Source organism: Puntigrus tetrazona, chromosome 17 (genome assembly GCF_018831695.1).
Source record: "Puntigrus tetrazona isolate hp1 chromosome 17, ASM1883169v1, whole genome shotgun sequence".
Classification (NCBI taxonomy): Eukaryota; Metazoa; Chordata; class Actinopteri; order Cypriniformes; family Cyprinidae; genus Puntigrus; species Puntigrus tetrazona.
In genome coordinates, this window is record NC_056715.1 from 18,116,213 (window position 1) to 18,129,541 (window position 13,329).

Genomic DNA, 13,329 nt, shown 5'->3' on the forward strand with positions numbered 1-13,329 from the left:
CCGTTCTTGTCATTTTAATACAAAACGTGTTTGTGTCGTGTTAGATTATTTAAACGGATGCAATGTACTCTAAAGCATCAAAATCCAGCGCCACAAACACGCGCGCGCTGCGGCCGGCCAAACGGCTTACCTGGTTGCCTAGTAACAGGTGCACCACGCGCCCGTACGTGAACGCTTACGCGCTACGTCTCCTGTGACGTAAAGCCGCACGTCCCGCACTTGTCAGCGCGCCAGCGGGTCAGTGTATTTCCCGGCCGCCGTCTGGAATAGCGCACAGACTTATGTTTCTATTTGTGACACGGACCCGTTTGCAGACAAACAGAGCGGGAGAGCGCGATTCGTTGAGACGACGTGCTCCGGTTCGGCTGAGAGACGGCGGGTTTGGAGCAGCGCGTAAATCCGGTAACGTAGTGCAGGAATCACTGCGGTCGGTCAGACCGGTTCTTCGTCTTTGCCCTCAGATGTAAAGCAGCTTTAAACAGCTCAGTAACATGACAGAAAGTCGTCGATGTGCATCTAAAAGTGGCAGGTCGCCGTTGCGCTACTTTTTTGTTGTGGTATGACGTCATAGGGTCAGGCGCACGACCCCACGCCGGTCATTCCTGCTCACCTGACCAGCAAGAAACTGCTGAGTAACGCGACATGGTGTCATTTGGCCGAAAAGCTATAGCGGCGGCTTGAGCGTCGGGCGCGTTTTGTTTGGACATGACGTCATGGCCCTTGTTGGATGACGTCACCGAGCTCACTTCCGGTCGCGACCGCCGCTGGCTCCACGAGGAAGGAGTCATGAGCAGTCTTACGAAGAAGACGCGGTTTATCAACAACCCCGGCAATAAACTGTCTTTTCACAATAGCGACTGGAACGATGCCTTCATCAGCCTTTACGACGAGTCCATCGGGAGAGGGATGTACTCGGACAGACACCCTTCACCTCGGGACGGGATGACGCTGAGACTCCGGAACCGTGACAACCCTGCCTCGGACATCCTTCCCAGGGGCCATCTGGGCCCAACTCCTGTCACCAGCTACCTCCGTACCAGCGACACAGAAGACTGCACAAACCCTGCCTCGGACTACTACCACGGTAAAGATCGCCATCTGCTCCACATTCGGAAAGTGGCCCGGTCCAGCGCCTCCAGACACCGGTTCGAGGTGATCACCGAGCTGGGACCCGAGGAGGTCAGGTGGTTTTACAAAGAGGACAAAAAGACGTGGAAGCCCTTCATGGGACACGACTCTCTCAGGATAGAAATCATGTATCGCAGGTTCTGCGAGTTAAACCCGGAGGGGACTTTGAGCCGTGGCGGAGAGGAGATCTTTAAAGGCCATGGGCTCGATGAAGCGGAAGCGGCCGTGGACACCAGCAACGAGAGCATTGACGTCACTGTAGAGGCCGTGTGTGTCAGAGGAGGGCTCTATGAGGTGGATGTGAGGAATAAAGAGTGCTATCCGGTGTACTGGAATCGTAAGTAATGCTCCTTAATGGCTCAAATGACATAAGTGACCCCGGACAACCTTAAAACTAGTATCTGAAACGAGTAGCTCGGCCTGTTTTGGATAGAACAGTATTTGGCCGAGATGCAATTTATCATCTGTAAATGTACATATTGAGAAAATCGTCCATATAAAGTTCTTAGCAATGCATATTACCAATCAGTGTTTTAGTTTTGGTATATTTATGGTAGGAAATGTACACAATGTATTAATAATACATGATCCATAATCCTGAAAAATTGGTCATTTTGACCCATACAGTGCGGTCCTACTTGAGCTCCGGGGTCACATATAGCTCTTTACACAATTCAGTTTCAGCTGTAAAGCAGCTTTTGTTCAATTACTAATATATTGATTATCTTTTAAACCCAAGTCCTGACGCGACACATCACAGAATTAAGCACCCCGCCATTTTTTAATTTCTTTACTGAATGGGGTTAGACTCACTTGGCAGGATGCGGTCCGTAATCTTGTCCTTAAGTCTTATTGCGTTCATTGGCTTTACTGACAAAAAGATCCGTTTTAAAATGTGCCTAATTACCAAAAGTGTGCGATTAAATCTTCGTGTAAGGAGCGTTGTCTGATTTTGTCTGGTATTCAAAATCATTGAACAAAAATGTTTCATCTGAAGCCCAAAACTATTAACTGAGAGTCTTTTATCAGCCTGAGAGCTTCAAAGAGGAAGCTGTGGAATAGCCGAAAGCAGGAGATGGATTATTAAATAATCTAACTTCATCCAACGAGCGTTTTTGTAGCGGAGCAGAAGAACCGCTTCACTGCTATGCTGAAAACCTTTAAAATGGAGACGTTCTCATCTGGAACCCGTGAAGACGGACATCTCTTGAAACCATGCAATCTGATTAAACATGAAACAAAAGCAGTGCTAGAGAAAGAAAAGCGGTTAGAAATTAAACGACTAAATTATACGTTTTTAATCATTTGAGTGCTTAAGTCGTTCTAAATGATAAAAAACTTCTTCAAGCTGCTTCAAGTTGTTCTTGAGGATCCTTGGAACCATTGAAGGGTTATTGAACAGTTCTGAGTATGAATATACCGTGCTCATCCTTCCAGGAAAAGCGCCTGCCCTGTCCTCTGAATAATTAACACGCTTCGGTGTCTGTGACACCTGCAGTTTTGTCAGGTGTCAAGTAAGGCCTCTTTTCAACTTTTTATCGGGAGTTTTCTGCACAAAATTATTCTCAGATCTGTATCAAACGTAGTTTTAAACCACTTTTATAACAGATTAAAAAAAATAAGGTAATGCACGGTGACTTGCACACAAGAGATATTCTGTGCATCATCTTAACGGCAGCGTGTTTTGTTTTGTGCTTAAAAATGAACTGCGTTTGCACCTCGGTGAGTTTGATATCACTAAAGTGTATCTAGCTGAAGAATCCAGTAAAACCTTTCAATGCAGACTGCTTTGGAGAAGGACTTACTCGGAAAATTGTCAATAATTCCAAAGAAAAAGCAAGTAACCCAATGAATTAAATGTAAAATTTAGAGGTATTAAGGGTTTTTTCCTGCTATATGTACCTCAGAAATCTTTAATGAACAGATTTAGACACAATTTACATGTTTTGCCTTGCAGAGCAGGATCGTATCCCTGTGATGAGAGGCCAGTGGTTCATTGACGGCACGTGGATGCCCGTAGACGAGGATGAGAGCGACCTCATAGAGAAAGAACACCTGGCGTGTTTCCGAGGACAACAGATACAGGACGCCTTCGAGAGCGACGCGCTGGCCAAGACCGTGGACAGGAAAGATGGTGAGGGGGACTCTATTAGTGAGGCGCCGTTTGGTCGGTTCCTTGTAAAGAGAGAGCATTGCTTCTGTACGTGAGGCTGTCATATAGTTTAGACGTGTTGGGAAATCAGTGACGGATACATCAGTGAAAGCTCACACCTGAGTGGAATGTGTGCATGACTCAAATTCTCTTCATACCAGTTCTAAAACACAGTGACAGCATTAGCAATAAAAAAAAATATATATATATTTTTATGAATAAACACACACTGGCAGGGGGTTCTGATGCTATCTGGAACCATACCGAGCCCTAAAACAAGCTGGAATCAATCCATAAAGGACTTTTTTATGTTTTCAAAACGACATGAACTTATTCTGGCAATGCTGACGCAAATTAACACTGGAAGACATAAAACTAGACCGATAAAACACATGCACGGTGGCGGTGGTTTAATAATAAGTTGTTCATGTCAAATAAAATATTATTTACAGATACCATTTTAATTGATTCATCATAAAAAATTCTGTCCATTGCATTAAAAGCAGCTCGTGACGGCATGAAATGCTGAATCAGTCTATGATCTCAATCTATTTATATTAAGGCATTTTTTTGTAATTTAACTTTGAAAATGTAATTACAGCAGTGATGGAAAGTTAACGTGCAGAAGGGAATACCATAATACCAGAAAGATGATGATGATGATGATTTGGGTCTTATTTTTATTTAATTTCATTTTTAAGGATGTTTCGTTTTATATGGTTATGGATTATAGACAGTTAAATAGGAAGGCGTTCAATCAGATCATCACGGGTGTAGAGATATTCAGTGAGACGAAAGTCACCTCGAGGATAAAGGAGAATTTGTAGAGACTGTGTAGAACTGCTGGAGACAGAAGGCCATGTCAGGACAGCTGAAGAGAGGATCTGGATGTCCTCGAATGACACTTCTGCAAAAATCTAAAATCTCTTTAATGCACCAGTGAGCCAGCGTAACTCCTCTCTTATTGAGATGTTACGATAGGGTTTAAGCAGATAGGAAAATGTCTCCTTTCTGTTAAACTGCACCACGGGTTCACTGTCTTATAGGCCACTTACTCTTGAGCTGCTAAATGTAGGTCATACAGAATTACACGAATGCTGAATGAACGTCTTCCACCGGGATCTGATTTTAATCACGAGTAGAGGTTCATTAGATCAAATGTAACTTTCTTGCGCAGACAACCTTGTCTAATCTCCTCCGGTCATCTCATCATCTGCACTTCTACAGTTTTGTCCCATCAGGATAGCAGATCAGTTCTGTGTGTCCACAGGGTTCTGTACCGGGACCTAAGTTAGTCTTAGCCTTAAATCATTCGGGTGTAGCTTCTTCTGTTTCATGCTGGCCATCACGCTTTTCATTACACCTGACACATATTGTGGTGTTTACAGTCATCATAAACGTCCGGTCTGCCGGCAACTTCCTCATACAGTACACTTACTTCGCATCTTAAACTGTAATGTTTTTATTACGTGCTACAAATATTGTGTTTGAGACACTGTAGTGTAAAAATCTCTATCGCTAATGCAGACCTTTCTCCGAGGAATACAATAAATGTTAAAAAAAGGCTTGTTTTAAGGGGAATGTGTGATTGGGAGAAATGTTCCTCAGTGGTTGGTGTGAGAAGGGAGTGAATAAGTAATACAGCCTCACAGAGTCTCTTTGAAAGCAGATATTATAGTCTTTCCTGTGTAAGCGTGCTGCTGGAAGACACAGATTGACGGCATTACTTGAATGATATACGGTAGAATGCAGTCTGATAATACTGTGGGTTTTTATTAGATTTTGTGTTAGAGTGATACAGAAAAGTACTGTTGCCAATAACGTGTGCACTTACTGTTTTGTTTTTTTTTGGTTTGTTAGTTCTTTCCCATTTCCCCCCGTTCTACCTCCCCTTTCTATTCAAATGGAGCGGCTATCAGACGAGCGCTAAAAGTCACAAGCGAAAGCGATGTCAAGGTACTACAATCCTCCGTTTTCACTACTTGTAGATGCTGACTCTCTTTTTCCCGCCTTGGCTCATCAGAACCCCGCTTTAGCTTCACACCCCGATTATAAGAAAAAAATGCATATTTTTGTTCCACTTTTCTTTTTCCCCTGCTGTTTTTCTTCTGCTTATAGCTATTAGGATACTATTTTTAGAATCTGATGTTTCCTAAACACCCGAAGCGGTGTTTAGGATACATACATCGTGTCTCATGTTAAAGGTTATTGTAGTCAAAGACCTGTTCTTTAAATTCATCCAAATTTCATATCAGATTGACTGATCGAAACCAACGCTAATTTCATAAATGATTACAAAGAAATTGTATAATGTTCTTTTTATATATTCCTTAAAGTAAGTTTTAAAGCCCACATTAAAAGGCCAGTAATTCACAAACTCAGTCAACATGAAATGGTCATTTTTAATAGAATATCGACAAACGCATACACCTTCTCTACCTTTACAAGCATGTGGACTGGATAAAACTCCCCAGCAACCTGCCACTAACACGAGACGGCAATGAATTATACAATGAATTAATATATTTTTACTATTTATTTAGTTTCACTCGAATATATGATGAAAATATGATTCATACCATTTGCTTTATTCCAGAACGGTTGTTTAGTGTTGCGTTTTCATCTTGATTCGGTTTGCTCAAAGATCAAACCTGTCCTCTTATTGTCATGGCATGAGTTTATCCGTCATACCTGCTCTAACCGATAAATCAATATAGGTTTGCATGTATTACCCAAATAGTTTTTGAGATGCTCTTTTCAAATCCAAACTGCGGCCAGAGAGTGCCGTATCCTTCAGAAACCATGTGGAAAACCTAGCGCCTGTTGCCGCTCAGAAATCCTGACACAAGGCTGTCTTCTGACACGAGCCTTGTTAACCTCTGGCGGCCTCGTAATCCTCCAGGTTAAGTTGGTCTAATACTCCGCTACTCCGTTTATGGCGAACATGTAATGCAGCCTGTTCTGTTTTGAGGCTGTTTGTGTATCAAACAGCATCCCTTGCACGGATTCATGAGGCCCATGATAGCCCTTTAAGAATAATATGGCGTTTGTTGGGACTCCCGTGCGCCTTCCGGTTGGCTCCCGTCACCGTAACGGGTTTATGTCATGTATGTAGGTCAGCAGAGTAGTGCAGCATGCTTCCGTTGAGTTTTCTCTGGGAAATAGTGAGGTAAACTAGTTTTTAGATTTTCATCATGTGCTGCGTATACATTGCTGCCCATTGCTTGCCTATCTGTTAAGATGCTGCTAGATGGACCTCTGTTAATATTTAGTTGAAAAATGGATGTTTTTGTGAAAGCCAGTCTTGAAGAGCTCATTCAGAGCTTGTAGTGAAAGATGTCCTCAGTAGATTGTGTCCCTGGGGAATAATTGAATCGATTTTTATCACCCCGCCGTCCTTTGAATGTCCTCACTTAAACAGATGAGTTTGATAGAAGGACGGTCAGCTGACTCCGGGCTGTAGAAACCGCTGTCCTCCGTTCTTCTTCAGATCCATCACGGAGCTGGGCGTGCTGGTAATGTTTTAGCACCATGCTCCAGGCCTGACGTCCTTTGGTTTGCTTCGATCCACCGTAGCTGGTGGTGAAAAATATTCTCATTGCCACTTTTTATACAGCTGTTAGTTTTATTTCATTTATTTAATTTTAAAGACGCATGCAGTTAAACAGTGCTTCGTGATTTATAGGCACATAATGCAAAGCTGTATGCTGCTTTTTGGTCATGAAAATGTGTTCAATTTAACGATTTGCTCCTAGAGCTACAATGAGTGCCCTATCTCCAGAACCGAATCATATAGGGCCTTACTTTTACTACTATACCTATCAGTCTCTGATAAAGAATTTCAGTGCTGTAAAAAGTCCTTTCCTCCCTATGTAGTGTCTGTAATTCAAAGTAATGTCATTGTAATTTGTACTAAAAAATTCATATAAACATTTTAACAAAAGTACAAATGCACATTTAAACCATCCTTAATGTCTTTTCATGAGCTATCATACATATATATGTATATATATGTATATGTGTATAAGTGTGTGTGTGTGTGTGTATAAGTGGGGTGCATGGCTGCTCTTAACATCAGGTGAAGATTTTCTGATTTGATGCACTGGTCAGAACATTTTCTCTGTTCGTAAGAGAGAATGCCAGATGGCTTTCCAGTGTGCTCTCTCTACTGCCTTAATCACGGTCATTCACAGATTAAAAAGCAGCCATGTCCGTGCACTGAAAAGACTCGCTGCCTGCTTCCTGTAGTCTGTAGCGTGTCTGTGTAGTGATGCAGTGGACGTAACGCGCTCTTGTTTGGTGGACAGCCGTTCACAGTGTGCAGCTGAGCCGCAGTCACGTGGACTGGTACAGCGTGGACGAGGTGTATCTGTATAGTGACGCCACCACGTCTAAGATCGCCCGCACCGTCACCCAGAAGCTGGGCTTCTCTAAAGGTGAGCGCTCGATCCCAGCTCTACCCTAATATCTCTTTTAAACAGCATGCCAAGACGCAAATGACTTTTTATGCTTTTATGAATATTTTTTTAAGTAACCAAAAAAAAAAATTAAAATGGTGAATGACTATGCACTTTTGGTGTATTTTTTGTCTTTCTCTTTCTCTTTTTTTAAAATATGTCTTTATAGGTTTTATTACTTTTTTTAGATATAATTTTATGCTATCAATAACACCAATTCACCACCAATTGTCAACTTAACAACCTAACATCTACCTTAAAAACTATTAAAAAACAATTAGGAGTTTACCTAATGCAAAAGTTGTTGATAATGGCTGAAGATAATCCCAAACTAAAGTGGGAACAAAAAAGTGATATAAAGTGTTATGTTTATTTTATTTATTTATTTTTAAAAGATGGAGTCCCATTTTATATTAAGTGAACTTAACTACTACAGTATGTACTTATATTATTACTAATAATTCACCCCTTAACCTACTGATAACCTACCCATACCAGCAGACCTGTTCTTAACCTTACCCGTGTGAACACAACACACACTGTACATAGCAACTGCTTCATATAAGGTTGACTATAATAATACTTGAGGTTACAGTGAGGTCATATTAGTTAACATTAGCAATACATTAACTAGCAATAATAACGAAAACGTTTGTTAACGTACCAACGTTAACCAATATATTACTAAATGTAATAAATAACGTTTATTAATGTTGTCAAATGCAATCTATTTGTTATTATGACGCTGTATGATGCATATAGTCAAGGTAGGATGTTTTTTGTGCCCGTAATATTTGTGTAACGTTGTCATATTGTTATAATTGTTTGATAATGTTTGGGTTCAGCCTCCAGCAGCGGCACCAGACTGCACCGCGGCTTCGTGGAAGAGGCCTCGCTGGACGATAAACCCCCTCAGACCACACACATTGTGTTTGTGGTCCACGGCATCGGACAGAAGATGGACAAGGACCGCATCATCAAAAACACTGGCATGTAAGTCCTCAGTGAGGTGGTGTGGGAATGAATGTGTGAACATGTTCACCACCTAAAAAGAGCCATCACCTTGATACTCTTTTGTCGAGTTTATATTATAAATTCGACAGCTCCAACATTCACTTATGAATTGATTTAAATTTCAGTAGACGCTTTTAGTGTAGATAAAACATTTTGAATGCACATCACACATGTGTTACTATAACAACTAGTTGTTAAATAACATATTTCAAAAAATCTAAAACCTTTACATCACATTTTACATATCATAGTTGTGATAAAAAATACAAGCAAGATGTGCTTATTTTTTTTAATCACAACTATGATACGCAAAATATCATATTCTTTTATTAGTTTTATCATTTGTTTTTGTATTCATGTATATACTACCATTCAGAAGTTTGGAAACGGTCATTTTTAATAATTTTTAAATATGTTGCTTATGTTCATCAAGGCTGCATTTATTTGATCAAAAGTACAGGAAAAACCATTATATTGTGAAATATATTTTTGCGATGTAAAATAACAATTTTCTATATTAATATACATTAAAATATAATAAATCATTTAAAAAGAAGAGCTTTTATTTCTAACAAAATACACTATTATTTAAAAGTTTTTTTAATTTGATTGAAATGAAAACTTTTATTCAGCTAGGATGTGTTAAATTGATAAGAAGTGATGGTATTAATAAATGCTGTTCTTTATAACTGTTTATTCATCAAAGAATCCTGAAAGAAAAGTATTGCCATTTCCAAAAAAATATTTCCATCCCAACTTTCCCAACATTGATAATTCTAATAATAAATCTGCATGTTAGAATGATTTCTGAAGAATCACGTGACACTTTAGACCGGAGCACTGACTGATGGAAAATCATTTTTGCATCACAGGAATAAATTGCATTTCAAATGTATATTAAAAGAGAAACCCATTATTTCAACTGGTAAAAATATTTCACAATACTACCTTTTTCCTGTATTTGTTATCAAATGAATTCAGCCTTGATGAAAGCATAAAAAAATCTATGATGCGCTCAGGCTCCGGGAAGCTGTGAGGAAGATGGAGGAGAAGCACTTCTCTGAGCAAAGCGAGGAGCGTGTGGAGTTCCTGCCGGTCGAGTGGCGCTCTAAACTGGCTTTGGACGGCGGTAAGACCGACTCCACACCACGTGTCTGTCTGCATTCATCCTCCGAACAGCTGCCGTTACCACACACTCTCTGCCTTCACCTTTTGTTCACAAGCACACACACACACACACACACACCGAGCCGAATCATCTTTCATCCCTCCATCAGCTGTGCAAACGACACGGCTCGAACGATGACGCGCATTCACATTAACAACCAAATGACGATGGAAAGCTTTTGTGTGCATGTTCTGAGAGCGCTGTCCTCTTGAAACGCAGACACGGTGGAGTCGATCACACCAGATAAAGTGAGAGGCCTGAGAGATTTACTCAACAGCAGCGCCATGGACATCATGTACTACACCAGCCCTCTCTACAGAGACGAGGTGACCACGCTCATGACCAGTACTCACCCTCACGTCATCCCAGACTTGTTCACAATCACGTTTGTGCTGTTCTTTTCCAAACAGTTAAAGCATATACGCTAGTAGTGCACACTAAAACCTTGCTCACATAAAGCTGTGAAACTTTTAAAGTGGAGCTTGACAACTTTGATTGTTTGGAAAAGTGTCAGTAAATCATCTCCTTTTTGTGTTTCGCTAAAGAAAGTAAGTCGCGCTAGTTTGGAATGAGATGAATGGGATGATTTATTACTTTTTTTTTTTTTTTTTTTTTTGCATTATTTTAAGCAGAAATGCAACAAAATATGGAATATTAATACCATTTAAAATAATGATTTCTTTTTGAATATCTGTAATATTTCTGTGATTTTAAAGCTTCCCAATATTTTCTTTTTTTTTTGTGAAAATGGTGATAAATTGTATTTTTCAGGATTCACAAATAAATAAAAAGCTCCAAATAACAGCACGCATTTGACATGGAAATCTTTTGAAGCACAAATGTCTTTACTCGATAAATCGAAATTAAATGCATTCTTTCAAGAAAACGTGAATTAATTGGTATTTACTGACCCCAAACATATATCTTTCTATATAGGCGACGTACGAAGTGTTTTGTTTATATATGCTTTATTGTTCCTCCTTCCAGATCACTAAAGGTTTGACGCAGGAGCTCAACCGCCTCTATTCTCTCTTCTGCTCACGGAACCCCGAGTTCGAGAGCAGAGGCGGAAAAGTGTCCATCATCTCCCACTCGCTGGGCTGCGTGATCACCTTCGATATCATGACGGGCTGGGATCCGGTGCGCTTCTGTTTGCAAGAACACCGCGATCAGCTGGCGGGCGAAGATTTGCTCTGGACCACTCACGAAGAGCGCCACCTGCTGGAGGAAGTGCAGCTGACCAGACAAAGGTAAGTAACCGCGTTAAACGAGCGCCGCTCATTCGTCCTAAAAATACCACTCTTGTAATCTATATGCGTCTGTGTATCTGTACCTGTGACAGGTTAAGGGAACTGCAAGATCAGCTTCAGGACCTGAAGGCAGCGAAGCCCACACCCTTCCCTACGTTAAAGTTTAAGGTGAGGTAATGACATTAAAGGAATAGGAATTCTCGGGCCATTCAGAATGCGGATGACTTTGTTTCTTCTCAGCAGCGATGCTCTGCAGTGAATGGGTGCCGTCAGAACGAGGGTCTAGACAGATGATTAAAAACGTCACGGAAATTCACAGCGCTCCGGTCCATCAGTTAACATCTGGAGAAGACAACAGCTGCGTCTTGGCACGTTTCCATTATGCATGATATCGCGGGTTTGTTGGTGGTCCGTTCTGAATCGGGAGAGAAATCTGCACAGATCAAGCACTGTTTGCAAACTAGAACAAAACGGCACTAAACTAATACGACTTTTGTGGAGGTAGTGCTGTTATGGACTCAGATGCAGCTTCTGTCTTCTCCTGATGTTAACTGATGGACCTAACTTGGAGCGCTGTGGATTATTGTGATGGTTTTATCAGCTCTCATTCTCACGGCACCCATTCACTGCAGAGCAAGTGATGCATTCTCCAAATCTCAAACTCATCCGCATCTCGTACGGCCTGAGGACTTCCGGCTCTAACACAGTATCTCTACAGTATATGACTGATTCATCTGCAGGTGGAGAACTTCTTCTGCATGGGTTCTCCTCTGGCTGTGTTTCTAGCTTTGAGAGGCATCCGGCCCGGAAACACCGGAGACCAGGACCACATCATGCCTAAGTCCATGTGCCGGCGTCTCTTCAACATCTTCCACCCGACCGATCCTGTGGTAAAACCCCGTCACTGCATCTCAGTCTGCCAGCTTGCAGTGCAAGGGATTCATTTCATTGCATTTTTTGTCTGACAGGCCTATCGACTGGAGCCTCTTGTTTTAAAGCACTATAGCAATATCGCACCTGTCCAAATACACTGGTGAGTCTCCATTATCTTATTATTCGGGTACAGTACTAATCAGGAACATTCTTATGTAGTGTAACATTATCTTAATTATTTATGTCCTGTTTGTAGTAGTGTTTCTGAACTTTTTTGATACCCCTGTTGTCCAATATTTTAAGATACTCAGATCAAATTAATTCACCATAGTTCATTTTACGATTCCAGAGGTTTCAGGAACTGTATGAGCTTCAATAAACAATTAGGTATTATGGTAGAAACGGGTTTACGTGTTGATTTTTTGTGTTCTTACTACTTTAATTATATTTTTTGTTGTAGTTCATGTCGTGTGCTACAGGTCAAAAGGTTTAAATAATTATAACCTTTGAATGTTTTTTAAAAAAAAAAATCTTAGGCTTACAAAAAGGGAAATATATTTAGTTTAAGGCAAAAAACAGCAAATAATTTAAGCATCTTTATAAAGTTTTTATTTATAAGTCTTTTCTGCGGCTGTAGTAATTTGATCAGAAATACAGTAAAAGTTGCGGAATATTATTTCAATTTAAAAAGCTGTTTTCTATGTGAATATATTATAAAATGTAATTTATTTCTGTGATGTTCAGCATCATTCCTGCAGTCTTCACGTGATTTTTCTAATATGCTAATCTGCTGCTCAAGAAACAATTCAGATTATCATCAACGTTAAAAAAAACAACGGTTCTTGTTCTGCTCTTCTTACAAAAATATAAAACTGCTACAACACTACTCTTAAGAACCATTATTAATAACAACTGCTGACTTTGCTTTGGGCTCCAGGAGCCTGGTCGAGAATCACTGCTTTATGGTCCAGAACGTTCGGCTTCTCTGATATGATTCTGGCTTTGCGTTTCGTTGTATCGTCCTGAAGGTGTAACACCATCGGCCCCACCCCGTACGATGAGATCAGACCCACCTATCTGAGCGTGAGCAAGAGCCCAGCGAGCGACCTGGAGAACGGCTCCAGTCCCAGCAGCTCTCCGGTGCTGGTCAGGAGACACTACGGCGAGTCCATCACCAGCCTGGGCAAGGCCAGCATACTGGGTACAAAAATTTGCATGGTTATAAACGTAATGTGCATTATGCATTGGTGTTCTGCGCTAAACAGCGGTGTGATGCCACCTCAGATG

The 13,329-nt window shown here is 40.9% G+C and overlaps 1 protein-coding gene across 2 annotated transcripts in view; it reads left to right on the forward strand.

Moving 5' to 3' along the window:
• Positions 1-235: 235 nt before the first annotated feature.
• Positions 236-13,329, forward strand: part of ddhd1a (DDHD domain containing 1a) — a 14,855-nt gene continuing 1,761 nt past the window's right edge. Inside the window, exons 1-12 of one of the 2 annotated variants that reach the window (XM_043263571.1) lie at positions 237-1,465; positions 3,086-3,262; positions 5,141-5,236; positions 7,588-7,716; positions 8,583-8,730; positions 9,771-9,880; positions 10,139-10,245; positions 10,907-11,169; positions 11,262-11,337; positions 11,910-12,059; positions 12,138-12,202; positions 13,071-13,243. In XM_043263571.1, coding sequence (XP_043119506.1) covers positions 706-1,465; positions 3,086-3,262; positions 5,141-5,236; positions 7,588-7,716; positions 8,583-8,730; positions 9,771-9,880; positions 10,139-10,245; positions 10,907-11,169; positions 11,262-11,337; positions 11,910-12,059; positions 12,138-12,202; positions 13,071-13,243 — 2,254 coding nt within the window. In that variant the 5' untranslated portion in view covers positions 237-705. Of the gene's footprint in view, positions 1,466-3,085; positions 3,263-5,140; positions 5,237-7,587; positions 7,717-8,582; positions 8,731-9,770; positions 9,881-10,138; positions 10,246-10,906; positions 11,170-11,261; positions 11,338-11,909; positions 12,060-12,137; positions 12,203-13,070; positions 13,244-13,329 lie in introns of both variants that reach the window. The other variant, XM_043263572.1, reaches the window with a different exon arrangement.